This window comes from Nymphalis io, chromosome 29 (genome assembly GCF_905147045.1).
Source record: "Nymphalis io chromosome 29, ilAglIoxx1.1, whole genome shotgun sequence".
In the NCBI taxonomy this organism is placed as follows: domain Eukaryota; kingdom Metazoa; phylum Arthropoda; class Insecta; order Lepidoptera; family Nymphalidae; genus Nymphalis; species Nymphalis io.
Genome location: NC_065916.1, coordinates 7,192,653 through 7,210,137, shown reverse-complemented (window position 1 = coordinate 7,210,137; position 17,485 = coordinate 7,192,653). Strand labels below are relative to the sequence as shown.

The 17,485-nt window shown below is 36.9% G+C and overlaps 1 protein-coding gene across 5 annotated transcripts; it reads right to left on the bottom strand.

The window, feature by feature from the left end:
* Nucleotides 1-307: 307 nt before the first annotated feature.
* Nucleotides 308-11,340, bottom strand: LOC126779579 (uncharacterized). Of its 5 annotated transcripts, none has more exons than XM_050503696.1 (3): nucleotides 10,689-11,340; nucleotides 9,534-10,043; nucleotides 308-982 (listed from the first exon to the last, which is right to left on the bottom strand). In XM_050503696.1, the coding sequence occupies exons 1-3, from the start codon at nucleotides 11,029-11,031 to the stop codon at nucleotides 828-830; spliced, it is 1,008 nt and encodes a 335-aa protein (XP_050359653.1). In that variant the 5' UTR covers nucleotides 11,032-11,340; the 3' UTR covers nucleotides 308-827. The 5 variants fall into 5 exon arrangements, with proteins under 5 accessions (XP_050359653.1, XP_050359651.1, XP_050359649.1 ...); XM_050503694.1 differs by lacking the exon at nucleotides 9,534-10,043 and adding an exon at nucleotides 1,145-1,654 and having other exon boundaries at nucleotides 468-982; XM_050503695.1 differs by lacking the exon at nucleotides 308-982 and adding an exon at nucleotides 8,637-9,371.
* Nucleotides 11,341-17,485: the final 6,145 nt, after the last annotated feature.

The window sequence follows — 17,485 nt, the reverse complement described above, 5'->3', positions numbered from 1 at the left end:
TAATGAATCACTTTTGTGCACTAAAGATGTAAAAAGATCGTGAAATGTTGTCCATTCCCCGTATTTACCAGAAAATATAGGGATGGCGATCTTTGGTAGTTTAACAAAAGGAGTAACTGGCTTCGACATACCTGAAGTGTTTTCATTTTATACTGATCCCTTTGTCGAACAGATTTTGTTAAGCGTCGTTTTCATAAGACTTTTATAAACTATATAAGTATTCTCAACATCATCACACCTGAAACCACGCACCTATGCTGACGAAAACGTGTTAAAATTAAAAACAGGTCGTCTTGAACTACTGGTCCGACCATCTGTATGTCGTTAAGAGACACGCCCGAACTGGTAGAGGCTGATGCGTCGAATACTACGCGTAGTTTTGTCGTGGTACTAGAATCTCGAACAACTCCATGATGGGGAATAAAATATTGAAATTTAGAGATTTCAGGTACTGTAGAGTGCGAGTCTAAAGTCATATGACCTAAGTTTTCATATTCTCGCATAAATTCAATATAATGCCTTTTAAAAATAGGGTCACGCCTAAATCGCCTTTCAAGGGATAAAAACCTATTTTTAGCATGTAAATAAGATTGACCTAAATTACTAGGGTCACCCTTTAAAGGCATGGTGACTACAAATCCACCATCATTGTTACGAACAGTGGTTTGCTTAAAAATTTGCTCACATGCTCTTTCTTCTAGAGAATATGAATGTTTTGAAGAAACGTTGTCAAGCTCCCAGAATTGAGTAAGGTCGGGAGTGACATTAGTGTGATGGCAAAAATGATTAAAAATAGATTTTTGTTTAGATTGGTGGGGAATACTACCTTATACTAGCCATCCGAATCTAGTTTCGTGTAATTTAGGTAAGTTTTTCCCTAAATCTATATAATTTTTACTTAATACCTTCCAGAACACTTCAGCCCCTACCAGGATATCTACGGCCGACGGAACGTTGAAGTTCGGGTCCGCTAGTTTAAGACCTGAAGGAATAGAGACGTGGTTGATGTGTACGAAAGACGACGGTAACACTTTTGTAATTTCAGGCAAGATATGACACTCTATATCTACAGTATAGGCACAGCATAAAGACTCTATTAGGAGGTGACAAGACTGTGTACTAGTAGAAATACGATTATTAATACCTGTTACCCTGGTGCTAGTACCGCGTCGTAACAAACCCAGTTTCTCGAAGAATGTCTGCGTAACAAAGTTGGCCGTGCTACCGTTGTCCAGCAGTAGACGTGCAGTGTACTTTTTACCCGACGCGCCGATCACGTTCACCAGAACTGTGGACAGTAATACATGCGCAGAAGTAGCAAGCTGCAAGCAATTGGCCGGAAGTGTAACATTTGACGTAGCAAGGTGCAAAGAAGAAAGCAATGAATTGACAGTTTTGAAGTCATTCGAATTTAAATGCAAAAGCGTATTATGTTTTATTTTACAATATTTGCAATGTGATAGTTTGCATTGCTTAGCAGAATGGCCTAACCGTAAGCAATTAAGACAAACATTATAATCATTTGCCTTTTGTATGCGACTTTCAATAGATAAACTTCGAAATGAATCACATTTGTATAAAGCATGTGCTTGGGAGCAAAGCGGACATTTATTAAAATTATTATTAGATTTTTTTGGTATTTGAGTAGTTTTATCTGGAACAAATTTATTTGAACGATTATTATTTAAAGCAACAATAATATTATTTTGAGAAAGATTAATATTTGATTCGACGGATTCCAACCAATCTGCCTTTTTGTTTAAAAAAGAACAAAATTGTGCTAGAGTGGGATCATCTTTTAAAGTATTGTTTCTATGTTCTTCCCAATCACGACTAGTTTTTAAATCTAATTTTTTAGACATTATATAAATGAGTAAAGTATCCCAATATTGAGTGGGCTGATTTAATGTTGTTAATGCCCTAACATTTTTATTGATCGTATCAACTAGATTTCTAATTGAAACACTAGACTCATTTGTTATTGACTCGACATCAAAAAGGGCCTGTATGTGGTTATTGACGAGAATGCGATTATTATTGTATCGTTCGCATAAAAGATCCCATGCAATATTGTAATGATCCCCTTTAAAATCAATATTTTTAATAATTAAAGCTGCATTACCCTGGAGTGAAGCTCGAAGGTAATGGAATTTATTGATATCATTAATGGTAGTATTGTTGTGAATTAAAGATGTAAAAGTATCGCGAAATTCTAGCCAGCATTGATAGGTCCCGTCGAAATGCGGTAAATCTATTTTAGGCAAACGAATAAAATTCCTTGAATTGGAAATATGTGCACCTGAGTCAGCATCTTTGAAGCCCGCCTCAGATCCAGTACCGTTGGACGAAGCACCGAGCAGGCTGCGCGTGAGTGCCACCAGATTGAAATACTGACGGTCGAAGTCCTCACGCTCAGTAAACGTAGACTCGGCATCCTCGGAAAGTAGTTCAATCGTATTCTGCAGGTCATCAAATTCATTATATAAATTTTCAAATTTACGAAAACGTTCCATGAGGTCAAGACGTTGTAACTCTGATAATTCGGGACTGCTTTTTATTAACATTAAATAATTATTAAATATTGTTAATTTAGACTTTATTGAACTACGTTTTTTAATAAGGGTTTTTAAATTATCAGACATCTTAAAGTTTTTATGTTGCAATGTGAAACAAAAAAAAGAGTCATAAAAAATAAAATTAAACAAAGGAATCGTAATGAATGGATATAAAAAATGCAGCACCTGTTTGCGTAGACGAACGGGTTCTATTCAAAGCGATAAGACTTGACCGGTTTCAAGGTTAACACGTGTCAAGTGCGTGCGTACTTTTTGTTATAAAATAATTAAATAATGCATCAATGAAGTAATTAAGCAATATATTACTTGATTAACTAGAAGATTAATTATGGAGAAATATTTAAAAAATAAAAATTTCAGCAAAAAGAGTTTTCAATAGGGAAAGTTGGAAATAAGTAATTGGATGGACTCACTCAAATACAGAATTATACTCCCTGACATCAGCTTCTTCAGACGACAAAGGCTGCCACGTAGATGACGGAGACGACTTCTTGTCCTTTGTCCTTGGGCGCGGTCAATGTAAACCACGCGACGTCAATGACCGTTGCGTTGCAATTGTAATGCGACGGAAGTATGCAGGTTTTTCGCTTCGAAGGACCAGAAAATGAAGGACTTCGGTGTAATAAGACTTGGACTGTATTATAATAATTTATTCGCGTATTCAAATTGCACGCAAGGACGATAAAGTGTCCGCCTAGTTGGCTGTCGCTCGCTGAGTGTCCGGTGAATCGCGGCGCACGCGCAACGGGCCGCTAGCCCGCGCCCCGCGCCCCGCGCCTCTCTCGTCGTCGGCATATGTGAAGCGCCGACACTCTATCCTTCCCAGGAATGCTTTTAACGACTCGTTTCAGGTGCAATTTTAATGGAGAGATTTTGTCTTCTTTTATGATGACCATCGTATTGGGCTTGAGATCCTTTGTATTTTTTTTTTCTACTTTGTCCGCGTCCGGAGCTCAGAGATGTATTCTTTAGCCCAGCGAGTCCAAAAATGTTGTCTAATCCCACAATCCTCCAAAATGAGCAACGTATAGTACAATAAATTTTAATTTTATTTGTTATTGAGTAGCATACTCAATAATTTCAGAGCTACATCGTTCTAGAAATTTAACGAAATCATTCATTAGTCCCACGAAATTTTTACCATTGTTAGATATAATTTCAGCGGGTTTAGATCTACATGAAATGAAACGATTTAAAGTAAGCATGTAAGCTTCAGAGGTAAGGTCACTAACCAGCTCCAAATGAACAGCGCGCGTGACTAGACAAATAAATATACAAATGTAAGCGCCTTTAATTTATTTTTATTTAAATGAGCATTGGGCTGGCATAGTCAACACCACAACGATAAAACGGAAAAGTAGATTAGATTCTTTCTCTAGGTAAATTCCCCAAGAGTGAAGTAAGTGTACCTCTCAGGCGCTTACATGTCCCGCAATCGTGAACTACTTTTCTAGGAAGATTTCTGCCCGCAAGTGGCCACCAAGATTCATATTGTGTGCATGTCGGAAAAGAAGAAGAGTAAAGTGACGTTTGCCTGAAAGGAGCATTGGATGTTGTTTATTATACGATCGTGCACCCACCGGGGCCCCTAGAAGTTTTAAGCGTGGAATACTGATGGTTTTCAGAGATGCGACCTTGCCTTTAGAACATAGTAAGCGTACTGTAACGTTATTATCATTAGCGTTTTTAGTGCAAATGTAAATGTACGCGCCGTACGCTGTTTGCGAGGCATCGGTAAATATGTGGATCTCTGTATATATAATATTACTACTCAAAACATAGCGAAATATACGAATTGTTTTTAATAAAGGCAGAGAGGTAAGAAACCGGTTCCATTGATGTGTGTGTGTGTGTGTGATAACGCTAGGTACGGTGTCGTCCCACTCTAATTTCAGTAACAGCTTTTGTACTAACATTTTTGCTGTTAAAATAAATGGACTTAAAATACCTAACGGGTCGAAAATTTGTGATGCGTGTTACAAAATTATGCGCTTAGTATAGGTAGTATAGGTAGGTTACTATCAAATTCAAAGTCTATATTAAAACAAAATTCATCGCTGCCAGTAGGCTGTCCTCGAAAAATTTATCATCAACTGAAGACCTCCGTGCAGCGTTTTGACATGAGCATCTAATCAAATAAGTCGAGTAACTGGACTACAGCGTGGTAGTACAATCGGATGTTTGGTCTGTTCACTCAACGCTTTCTCCAATCTGCCTCTAACTCTTATTATTCCTTTATTATCAAGGTAAGGACAAAGTGACTTCAATACTCTTGATTTTATTTGTAAATAGCCTTTATCCTGTAATTGTGTATATTCCTCTGTAAATATTTCTATTTGTGTTTGTCTTATACAACATTTATTTGTAAATACATTCCACGATATATTTTGTTATTTTTCAGGAATCTTCGACAATATGCAACAACTTTTATTAACCTTTTTAATGTAGAATATTTTTCGAAAATTGAATTATTTGGAACAACCGTTACATAAGATTTAACGCACTCTTCTAAATCCAAGTTTAATTTGTGTAAATTATCTGGTCTGTTATAGGATATATTGTCCTTTTTCAGGAATGATGGTCCTGAAAACCATAAATCACAGGTGAGAAGTGATTTCGGCGATATTCCCCTAGATGCAGTCTGCGGGGTTGTCCTTTGTCGAAACATGAAACCATTGAGATGCTTTCATGTTCGTTAGTATTTCAGATGTTCGATTAGCTACAAACGTCTTCCATCTACTTGGGTGGTCGTTTATCCAGGCTAGTACAACTGTGGAATCGGTCCATGCTTTAATTTGATCTTTGGGAATACTCAAGATATTAGATGTTTCGATCAAAAGTTGTGACAGAAGAACTGCTCCACACAACTCTAGCCGTGGAATACTAATTTGTTTTACAGGAGCTACTCTGGTTTTTGCAACAATAAGTGTCACGTGTATGTTACCTTCAAGGTCAATGGTCCTCAAATAAATCACGGCTGAGTAAGCTGTCTTCGAAGCGTCACTAAATCCATGCAGTTCCAGCTTCTGATTCAATCTTGTGCCTATCCAACGAGGTATGCGTACGTCGGTAAGTAGTGACAGTTGCTCTCGATAGTCAATCCACTCCTTTACTAGCTCCACGTTTAGTTCTTCATCCCAACTAACGCCGGTAAGCCATAACTTTTGTATGAATACCTTTGCTAGTACTATACTTGGGGCTATCCAACCCAAAGGATCAAATAGCCGTGCTATATTTGAAATTATTGATCTTTTAGTTGCAGGTGCAGTCGTCAGCGGTGGAAGATTAACTAAGTACTGGAAGGTGTCTTGGCTGCGGTTCCTAATATTTTTATTGTACTATCTATCTTGTTTTCTACTTCTTTTACTTCTTCGTGTGATATTTCTTTAACCTTGTCTATGTTGTCCATATAAATTATGTCCTTGTTTGTTCTATTTATATATAATTGTCCTTGATCTTTCTCATTCTCCATTTCCTTAATTTCTTCTATTAATTCCTGATTATTGGAATTCCATTTTTGCAATTTAAATCCACCTTTACCTAATAATTCTGTTATTTGTGTATATATTTCTAATCCTTGATCCACTTCGTAACACCCTGTCATAAGATCATCCATATAGAAACAATTGAGTACTTTATCTTTTGCAAGTGGATAGTTGTCTCCTTCATCAAAAGCAACTTGGTGTAACGTCCGAACGGCTTGATAAGGTGCAGAAGCTGTACCAAAGGTGACTGTCGTTAGTTCATAGTCAACAATTTCTTTTTCCGGACAATCACGCCAAAGTATGCGTTGGAACATTGCATCTCCTTCAGCAATTCTGACTTGACGATACATTTTAATTATATCTGCTACCAGTGCTATGGGATACAATCGCCATCTTAATATGGTGTGCCTTAAGTCAGCTTGCAATTTCGGTCCTACCATAAGATTATCATTTAAAGAAACTCCGTTACTGTTCTTCTGAGATGCATTAAAAACTACTCGAACTTTTGTAGTAGTTTTATCGTCGCGTACAACCGCATGATGAGGTAAGTAAAAAGCTTTATCTTTCTTCATATCATCTTTTGCTACTGGTCTCATGTGTCCTAATGATAAATATTCTTGTATAACCTCTACGTATTTTTCTTTTAGTTCTTTATTATTTCCTAATCTTTTTTCTAATGACCTAAATCTTTTTTCAGCTATATCTCGTGAATTTCCAGACATGCATAGTGTATTCTCTTCACGAAAAGGTAACCTTACAATATATCTCCCACTTTCATCTCTTCTAGTAGTTAGACTATAGAACTCTTCACATGCTTTCTCTTCCGGTGAAAGTATTTGCTTTGTACTAGTTTGTTCTTCTATTTCCCAAAATCTTTTTAAAATATCATCTTCTTTATCTACCTGAGCATGTAATACATTGATAACTTTTGACCTCTCTTTATCTTCGTTATCTACAACACCCGAGATGACCCATCCTAAGGTAGTATTTTGGGCGATTAAATTGCAGGCAGGATTTTTTATTATCCCCTCTGTAATGATGTGGCTGTAAACGTCAGCACCTAATAATCAATCAATCAATCAAATCAATTTTATTGGAGGTGTGGAATCCTGGATCTGCAAGACACAGGTTTGTGACACTTAGCCAATTTAAGTTAGTGTTGACGCTACGTTCAGGTAAGTAGGATGTTATTTTGTTTAACACGTATGCTTTCACCGTATACACGAAGTCGAAATTCACTCTTGATCTTATATTTAAATGTACCATAGACCTAGCAATGGTTGAACTATTTTCACCAAGTCCTGATATAACTCCTTGTATAGGTGTCTTTTTTAGACTAAGAAATTGAACTGCTGCTTCGGTTAGAAAACAAGCTTGGGAGCCCTGATCAAGTAAGGCACGGACGGGATGATATTCGCCATTCTTCGACTCGACTTTGATTAGCGAAGTGGCTAATAAAACCTGTCTTGGCTTTGACACCCTTCCTGTCGAGAAGCACGAAACTATCGGAGTAGAACTAGTTGAGGAATTAACATTTTCTATCGTAGGCTTCACTGATGTGGTTTGCTCTGATTGAGGATTAAAATGAAGAAGAGAGTGATGGCGCTTCCGACAAACTCTACATGTGGTAACCTTTTTGCAATCATATACGGTGTGATTACTACCTAAACAGTTAAAGCATATTCGGTTCTTCATCACAAACTCTCGTCTACTTTCAACAGGCTGTTTAGTAAACTTCTTGCAAAAACAAAGTTTGTGCGGTTGAATACTGCTCAGGTATTCACAGCGCATACTTGATGACTTAGTGGCTAACATTACCTTTGCACCATGAGAATTGTTATAGTTATAATTTTTATTTACCTGCTGAGCCATCGATACCTTTGGTTCTAAAAATTCTAAAGCACGAAAACGATTTTCGATAAATAGTTTGAATTGTTCAAAGGTTGGCAAATCGTTATTGGAATCGCTGGCGTAAACATTTAACTCCCATTGTTTACGAGTTTCACTATCTAGTTTGAGAGTAACAATGTGTATGATAATAATATCCCATGTATTTACGTTAATATTTAAGTTTCTAAGTGCATGTAAACAATCACACGTGGTATCTAATAATTCTTTCAACGATGAAGCTGACTCGACATTTATCCGTTTTTGACCAAACAATCTTTTTAAAATACAATTAGTCAGATATTTCTTGTTATTATATCTTTTTTCTAATTGAGCCCAGCACTCACTATAGTTAGCGGAAGTTATTGGAGTGTGGCGAATGAGCTGTTCAGCTTCACCAGAAAGGTGACTTTTCAAATAATGCATTTTTTGTACATTATCTAATGAATCACTTTTGTGCACTAAAGATGTAAAAAGATCGTGAAATGTTGTCCATTCCCCGTATTTACCAGAAAATATAGGGATGGCGATCTTTGGTAGTTTAACAAAAGGAGTAACTGGCTTCGACATACCTGAAGTGTTTTCATTTTATACTGATCCCTTTGTCGAACAGATTTTGTTAAGCGTCGTTTTCATAAGACTTTTATAAACTATATAAGTATTCTCAACATCATCACACCTGAAACCACGCACCTATGCTGACGAAAACGTGTTAAAATTAAAAACAGGTCGTCTTGAACTACTGGTCCGACCATCTGTATGTCGTTAAGAGACACGCCCGAACTGGTAGAGGCTGATGCGTCGAATACTACGCGTAGTTTTGTCGTGGTACTAGAATCTCGAACAACTCCATGATGGGGAATAAAATATTGAAATTTAGAGATTTCAGGTACTGTAGAGTGCGAGTCTAAAGTCATATGACCTAAGTTTTCATATTCTCGCATAAATTCAATATAATGCCTTTTAAAAATAGGGTCACGCCTAAATCGCCTTTCAAGGGATAAAAACCTATTTTTAGCATGTAAATAAGATTGACCTAAATTACTAGGGTCACCCTTTAAAGGCATGGTGACTACAAATCCACCATCATTGTTACGAACAGTGGTTTGCTTAAAAATTTGCTCACATGCTCTTTCTTCTAGAGAATATGAATGTTTTGAAGAAACGTTGTCAAGCTCCCAGAATTGAGTAAGGTCGGGAGTGACATTAGTGTGATGGCAAAAATGATTAAAAATAGATTTTTGTTTAGATTGGTGGGGAATACTACCTTATACTAGCCATCCGAATCTAGTTTCGTGTAATTTAGGTAAGTTTTTCCCTAAATCTATATAATTTTTACTTAATACCTTCCAGAACACTTCAGCCCCTACCAGGATATCTACGGCCGACGGAACGTTGAAGTTCGGGTCCGCTAGTTTAAGACCTGAAGGAATAGAGACGTGGTTGATGTGTACGAAAGACGACGGTAACACTTTTGTAATTTCAGGCAAGATATGACACTCTATATCTACAGTATAGGCACAGCATAAAGACTCTATTAGGAGGTGACAAGACTGTGTACTAGTAGAAATACGATTATTAATACCTGTTACCCTGGTGCTAGTACCGCGTCGTAACAAACCCAGTTTCTCGAAGAATGTCTGCGTAACAAAGTTGGCCGTGCTACCGTTGTCCAGCAGTAGACGTGCAGTGTACTTTTTACCCGACGCGCCGATCACGTTCACCAGAACTGTGGACAGTAATACATGCGCAGAAGTAGCAAGCTGCAAGCAATTGGCCGGAAGTGTAACATTTGACGTAGCAAGGTGCAAAGAAGAAAGCAATGAATTGACAGTTTTGAAGTCATTCGAATTTAAATGCAAAAGCGTATTATGTTTTATTTTACAATATTTGCAATGTGATAGTTTGCATTGCTTAGCAGAATGGCCTAACCGTAAGCAATTAAGACAAACATTATAATCATTTGCCTTTTGTATGCGACTTTCAATAGATAAACTTCGAAATGAATCACATATGTATAAAGCATGTGCTTGGGAGCAAAGCGGACATTTATTAAAATTATTATTAGATTTTTTTGGTATTTGAGTAGTTTTATCTGGAACAAATTTATTTGAACGATTATTATTTAAAGCAACAATAATATTATTTTGAGAAAGATTAATATTTGATTCGACGGATTCCAACCAATCTGCCTTTTTGTTTAAAAAAGAACAAAATTGTGCTAGAGTGGGATCATCTTTTAAAGTATTGTTTCTATGTTCTTCCCAATCACGACTAGTTTTTAAATCTAATTTTTTAGACATTATATAAATGAGTAAAGTATCCCAATATTGAGTGGGCTGATTTAATGTTGTTAATGCCCTAACATTTTTATTGATCGTATCAACTAGATTTCTAATTGAAACACTAGACTCATTTGTTATTGACTCGACATCAAAAAGGGCCTGTATGTGGTTATTGACGAGAATGCGATTATTATTGTATCGTTCGCATAAAAGATCCCATGCAATATTGTAATGATCCCCTTTAAAATCAATATTTTTAATAATTAAAGCTGCATTACCCTGGAGTGAAGCTCGAAGGTAATGGAATTTATTGATATCATTAATGGTAGTATTGTTGTGAATTAAAGATGTAAAAGTATCGCGAAATTCTAGCCAGCATTGATAGGCCCCGTCGAAATGCGGTAAATCTATTTTAGGCAAACGAATAAAATTCCTTGAATTGGAAATATGTGCACCTGAGTCAGCATCTTTGAAGCCCGCCTCAGATCCAGTACCGTTGGACGAAGCACCGAGCAGGCTGCGCGTGAGTGCCACCAGATTGAAATACTGACGGTCGAAGTCCTCACGCTCAGTAAACGTAGACTCGGCATCCTCGGAAAGTAGTTCAATCGTATTCTGCAGGTCATCAAATTCATTATATAAATTTTCAAATTTACGAAAACGTTCCATGAGGTCAAGACGTTGTAACTCTGATAATTCGGGACTGCTTTTTATTAACATTAAATAATTATTAAATATTGTTAATTTAGACTTTATTGAACTACGTTTTTTAATAAGGGTTTTTAAATTATCAGACATCTTAAAGTTTTTATGTTGCAATGTGAAACAAAAAAAAGAGTCATAAAAAATAAAATTAAACAAAGGAATCGTAATGAATGGATATAAAAAATGCAGCACCTGTTTGCGTAGACGAACGGGTTCTATTCAAAGCGATAAGACTTGACCGGTTTCAAGGTTAACACGTGTCAAGTGCGTGCGTACTTTTTGTTATAAAATAATTAAATAATGCATCAATGAAGTAATTAAGCAATATATTACTTGATTAACTAGAAGATTAATTATGGAGAAATATTTAAAAAATAAAAATTTCAGCAAAAAGAGTTTTCAATAGGGAAAGTTGGAAATAAGTAATTGGATGGACTCACTCAAATACAGAATTATACTCCCTGACATCAGCTTCTTCAGACGACAAAGGCTGCCACGTAGATGACGGAGACGACTTCTTGTCCTTTGTCCTTGGGCGCGGTCAATGTAAACCACGCGACGTCAATGACCGTTGCGTTGCAATTGTAATGCGACGGAAGTATGCAGGTTTTTCGCTTCGAAGGACCAGAAAATGAAGGACTTCGGTGTAATAAGACTTGGACTGTATTATAATAATTTATTCGCGTATTCAAATTGCACGCAAGGACGATAAAGTGTCCGCCTAGTTGGCTGTCGCTCGCTGAGTGTCCGGTGAATCGCGGCGCACGCGCAACGGGCCGCTAGCCCGCGCCCCGCGCCCCGCGCCTCTCTCGTCGTCGGCATATGTGAAGCGCCGACACTCTATCCTTCCCAGGAATGCTTTTAACGACTCGTTTCAGGTGCAATTTTAATGGAGAGATTTTGTCTTCTTTTATGATGACCATCGTATTGGGCTTGAGATCCTTTGTATTTTTTTTTTCTACTTTGTCCGCGTCCGGAGCTCAGAGATGTATTCTTTAGCCCAGCGAGTCCAAAAATGTTGTCTAATCCCACAATCCTCCAAAATGAGCAACGTATAGTACAATAAATTTTAATTTTATTTGTTATTGAGTAGCATACTCAATAATTTCAGAGCTACATCGTTCTAGAAATTTAACGAAATCATTCATTAGTCCCACGAAATTTTTACCATTGTTAGATATAATTTCAGCGGGTTTAGATCTACATGAAATGAAACGATTTAAAGTAAGCATGTAAGCTTCAGAGGTAAGGTCACTAACCAGCTCCAAATGAACAGCGCGCGTGACTAGACAAATAAATATACAAATGTAAGCGCCTTTAATTTATTTTTATTTAAATGAGCATTGGGCTGGCATAGTCAACACCACAACGATAAAACGGAAAAGTAGATTAGATTCTTTCTCTAGGTAAATTCCCCAAGAGTGAAGTAAGTGTACCTCTCAGGCGCTTACATGTCCCGCAATCGTGAACTACTTTTCTAGGAAGATTTCTGCCCGCAAGTGGCCACCAAGATTCATATTGTGTGCATGTCGGAAAAGAAGAAGAGTAAAGTGACGTTTGCCTGAAAGGAGCATTGGATGTTGTTTATTATACGATCGTGCACCCACCGGGGCCCCTAGAAGTTTTAAGCGTGGAATACTGATGGTTTTCAGAGATGCGACCTTGCCTTTAGAACATAGTAAGCGTACTGTAACGTTATTATCATTAGCGTTTTTAGTGCAAATGTAAATGTACGCGCCGTACGCTGTTTGCGAGGCATCGGTAAATATGTGGATCTCTGTATATATAATATTACTACTCAAAACATAGCGAAATATACGAATTGTTTTTAATAAAGGCAGAGAGGTAAGAAACCGGTTCCATTGATGTGTGTGTGTGTGTGTGATAACGCTAGGTACGGTGTCGTCCCACTCTAATTTCAGTAACAGCTTTTGTACTAACATTTTTGCTGTTAAAATAAATGGACTTAAAATACCTAACGGGTCGAAAATTTGTGATGCGTGTTACAAAATTATGCGCTTAGTATAGGTAGTATAGGTAGGTTACTATCAAATTCAAAGTCTATATTAAAACAAAATTCATCGCTGCCATTAGACCAACCGATTCCTAACGTTTTGTAACTACGATTATCGCTAAGCGTTAGTTGTTTACAAGTGTGCGGCGATGCAGTCGCAGGTGTTGTTATCGTGGGTCCGGATGACTCATTGCGCATAAAATTGAATGTCCGTTTGCGAAGAGGGAAACAGCCCGATTGTAGTGTCGTGGTTATTTCTTCGCATAATTTATTTAAACGTCGTTTATCGCCGGAACTTTTTTTCCGTTTCCGGTTGTCAAAGCGTAAACATCACAACTGTACAGCTCCTGATTTAAAGTGTTTTAAAATTATTTACGATCACCTTACCACATTGTGAAATTAATAAACACATATTGAAGTGTTGCGAGTGCGGTGGAAATATTAGTTACGCGTAAATCGTGGACACTATAATACATTTCGTAAAGAAATATATACAAAAGGTTAAGAATTGTGTCACATAATTGGCATAAGACACATTGACATACACAAAAGCAATCTTAGTGTCAGTGACGCCTTCATATCAGTGTTGCCAGCTCCAGAAAAATAAATCTACTACTGGTTATGTTCCATTATATGCAGATTTAACTCGAAGAGAAAAACGGAAGATCAATTTTAACTTTTATTTGAAAAAATGTAAATAGAAATGCAAAATCAAACAACCGAGCTGAAAACCTCCTTAACTAATACATTAATGGAAAAATTAGATGAAAAATTACAACCTGTCATAATAGAAAACAAAAACCTAAAAACATAATTAGGAAACCTTAAGAAAGAGATAGAAATTTTTAAAAGAGAAAAGAAACAAAACTATTTATGAAGTGAATGAAGGAGAAAAATCAACCCAAGAACTAACTCTCGTTGCGGCACTCGTACGAGAACGTCGTGTCTAATTACTTGTTTACGATCGGCCTTTTGTTCACCGGCGGTCGAGGTACGCTCCTCGATCGCCGCCTACCTACCTGTGTGGCGCGTTAACTTCTACGTATTAACAATGTCAAGCGAATCATTAAGTGATACCGATATGGCGGAATTGGAACAACTGCAGGGAAATGATCGGATGAGTAAAAGAGTGAGAGAGGATAGTGAAGGAGATTGGACCACTGTTGGGCAAAGAGAAAAAAGACTAAAAGAAGGGGATAAAGTGGAAATGTATAAACGTGCAACGAAAAATTGCCAAAACAGTTTTCCTTGGCTAAGATAAAAGTTTAAAGAACATAATATTATTAACATAATCAGAGTTAAATATTTAAACCCTTATAAAGTTAGAGTAGATTTAAGTAGTGTAGTTAGTGCGGAGAAATTGGAAAGATGTCAAGAATTTAAAAATATGAATTGGCGAATTCAATAAGCATGGGAAAAAATTATTCATACGGGATTATAAAGAATATTGACTTAGATATAACCGACGATGAAATTTTAAATGCCCTCACAGTGCTCAATTAGTTGCTGTGACCAAATCTCAATCGGCGAAATTTGAGTGAATATGGTTGGATACCAAGTGAAACAGTGCGTTTGTGTTTCAAGGGCTCTTCTCTTCCGGCTTATGTAAATGTTGATGACATGAGAATAAAAGTTGAGAGTTATAAATTCCCCGTTTCACAGTGTTCCCGTTGTTGGAAATATGGTCACACAATCAAAAAATGTCCTTCTTCGAAAATAGTGTGTCCTAAATGCGGTAAAAATCACGCGAATTGTGAGTCTATAGAATTTAAATGCATTAATTGTTCAGGAAAGCATATGGCTTTATCTAAAAAAATGTGTCCTGTATTCTTAAAAGAAAAAAAACTAAGGGACTTAATGGCCGAGTTTAAATATACATATCGTAAAGCTCTTGAGATGTAAGTACAGCCGGACGTACCAATCCAAGAAAAGGACAGACAACAAGAGGAAAAAATTATTGACGAGGAATTTCCCGCTTTGAATACGACGGCGATGAATACATGTGAGGTATCATATGAAGCTCAAAACACTGTTTCTTATTCTGATGTCACCAAAAAGAAAAGCAAAGGTAACGAGAAACAGACCAAAAATATTAATTACACAACGAGACCACGCAAATATACTGATTATATACAAGGTAGTACTGAAGAAGAAGAGAATGAAACTAAACTAAATGAAGAAAAAAGAGACTTTGATGTGGTACAACTATTAAGGAGGGTTTAGGAAATAATATTTATGAGAGTTACGATTAAAGCGAAAATTATTGGTATCATTAAATGTTGCATCGAGTGGTTTATATTGTCAGTAGTGGATAATTTGAAAGATTGGCCAATCCTCAGAGCTTTTATCGAGTATTTAAATGTTACTGATGATGGATAAGTATAAAACTTAATTTAATTCAATGGAATTGTCATAGTTTAAGGTCTAAATTAATTGCGTTAGAAAATATCTTGCATCAAGAAAAAATCCACGTTGCAGTACTATGTGAAACATGGCTAGAGCCTAATAGCGATATAAAAATAACATTATAATATTTACAGAAATGACAGGACAGATTCATATGTAGGGGTTGCTGTATTAACACATAAGTCAATAAAAACCCAAATATTCGAATTTCAGCATCGTAATTCAGCTATAGAAAGTTTGGCAGTTAAATTATACAATTGCAGCGATATCGAAAATATAATCTCTCTTTATTGTCCTCCGTCTGCTGACACCAGTCAAGATGATTGGGAATATTTTTTCTCTAGTTTTTATAAAAAGACGCTATTACTGGGTGATTTCAACGGGCATCACACAAATTGGTCAAATAGAAACGATACTAGGGTAACCAAATCATGAATACTTTATTAGACAAAAAATTTATAACATTAAATAAAGGATTGTATGCGAATTCAGCCTAGCCTAGATGGCCTAGTGGTAAGAACGCGTGAATCTTAACCGATGATCGTGGGTTCAAAACCCGGGCAAGCACCACTGAATTTTCATGTGCTTAATTTGTGATTATAATTCATCTCGTGCTTGACGGTGAAGGAAAACATCGTGAGGAAACCTGCATGTGTCTAATTTCACTGAAATTCTGCAACATGTGTATTCCACCAACCCGCATTGGAGCAGCGTGGTGGAATAAGCTCCAAACCTTCTCCTCAAAAATAGGTGCGGAGGCCTTTAGCCCAGCAGTGGGACATTCACAGGCTGTTACGGTTACGGTACGCGAATTCAATTGGTAAATAGCACGTTGCGGCAGTCTTCTCCAGATATATTTTATTTTTTATTGTTTTTTATTTACGTTTATCAACAGTTGTTACAATATAAAACTTACTATAGATACAATTAAAATAAACAAAATATCAAACGCAATTGTACAAATAATTATAGATAAACACTGCATGCTTATTTAAAAACTTATAGACTATGTGCTTAAAATACTTAAAATCAGTTAGACCATGTAAAATTTAAATATAATTAAAAACAATAAAGAGAAAAAAATATGGGGAAAAAGAACAATCACCTTAAATAACGGAGACCTTACTTAATTAAAAAAAAACGAAAAAACTACATATACTATACAAACGAAAAAACTACACGATACAGAATGACCCCGCCGGCGGGGTCGACGACTCTCTTTCATTACGTCCCGTCGACGCTTAGGCGTATGACGGCATTATAACGCAGGAGTCCTCCCCTCCCGATTTCAACGGAGTCCTAAGCCGAGGTCCGGCCTCACAGGAGGCACCCTTAGGACGCCCGTCTCTCTTGAGCCCTGTGTGGCTCCCAACACCCGGCTGAGTTAATCTCGCCCAACCCGCCCGGTGACGCTGTAGAGGCCAATAAGGCCAACAGTATTACTCACTTCGAAAAAAAAAAAAAAAAAAGATACAGAAAACTGAACTACTATTAATATTTGCTTAGGGTAGTTTAAGTATCCTTTTAATTTTTTTGCGAAATTGAATTAATGAGTCATTGTATACATCAAGCGCATTACTAAATTTATTATACAGGCCGGACAAACGTGGAACCGGCAAATATCGGGCTAAAACCATATGACGCCTTGGAACAGAAAAAACGTTCTCTATTCTCTTACGTGGATATCTGTACGGTACTCTCAACTTAAATTCGCTCAAAAGATGTGGACAGTCTGTCTTGTCTCGGAGAATTTTATAGAAAAAAGTCAGATCCAAGAAATCTCTGCGTTTGTCCAAATCCATCATGTTAAATCTACGCAATTTGTCTTCGTAACTTAAATTCTTGCTACTATCTCTTAGAGCAAAAACGAGATGCCACAAGAATCTTTTCTGTATTCGTTCTAACCGTAAGATATGACATGCATAGTGAGGTCGCCAGATGATGGAACAATATTCTAAGATACTCCGAACTAAACTATTGTATAGAGTAATTTTAGTACTGGCCTTTCGGAACTCTTTCGTGTTACGCAGCAGAAATCCTACCATTCTCGATGCCTTTGCTACAGTATTATCTATATGTGGTAGAAAGGTTAGTTTATTGTCAAATAGGACTCCAAGATCACGTACG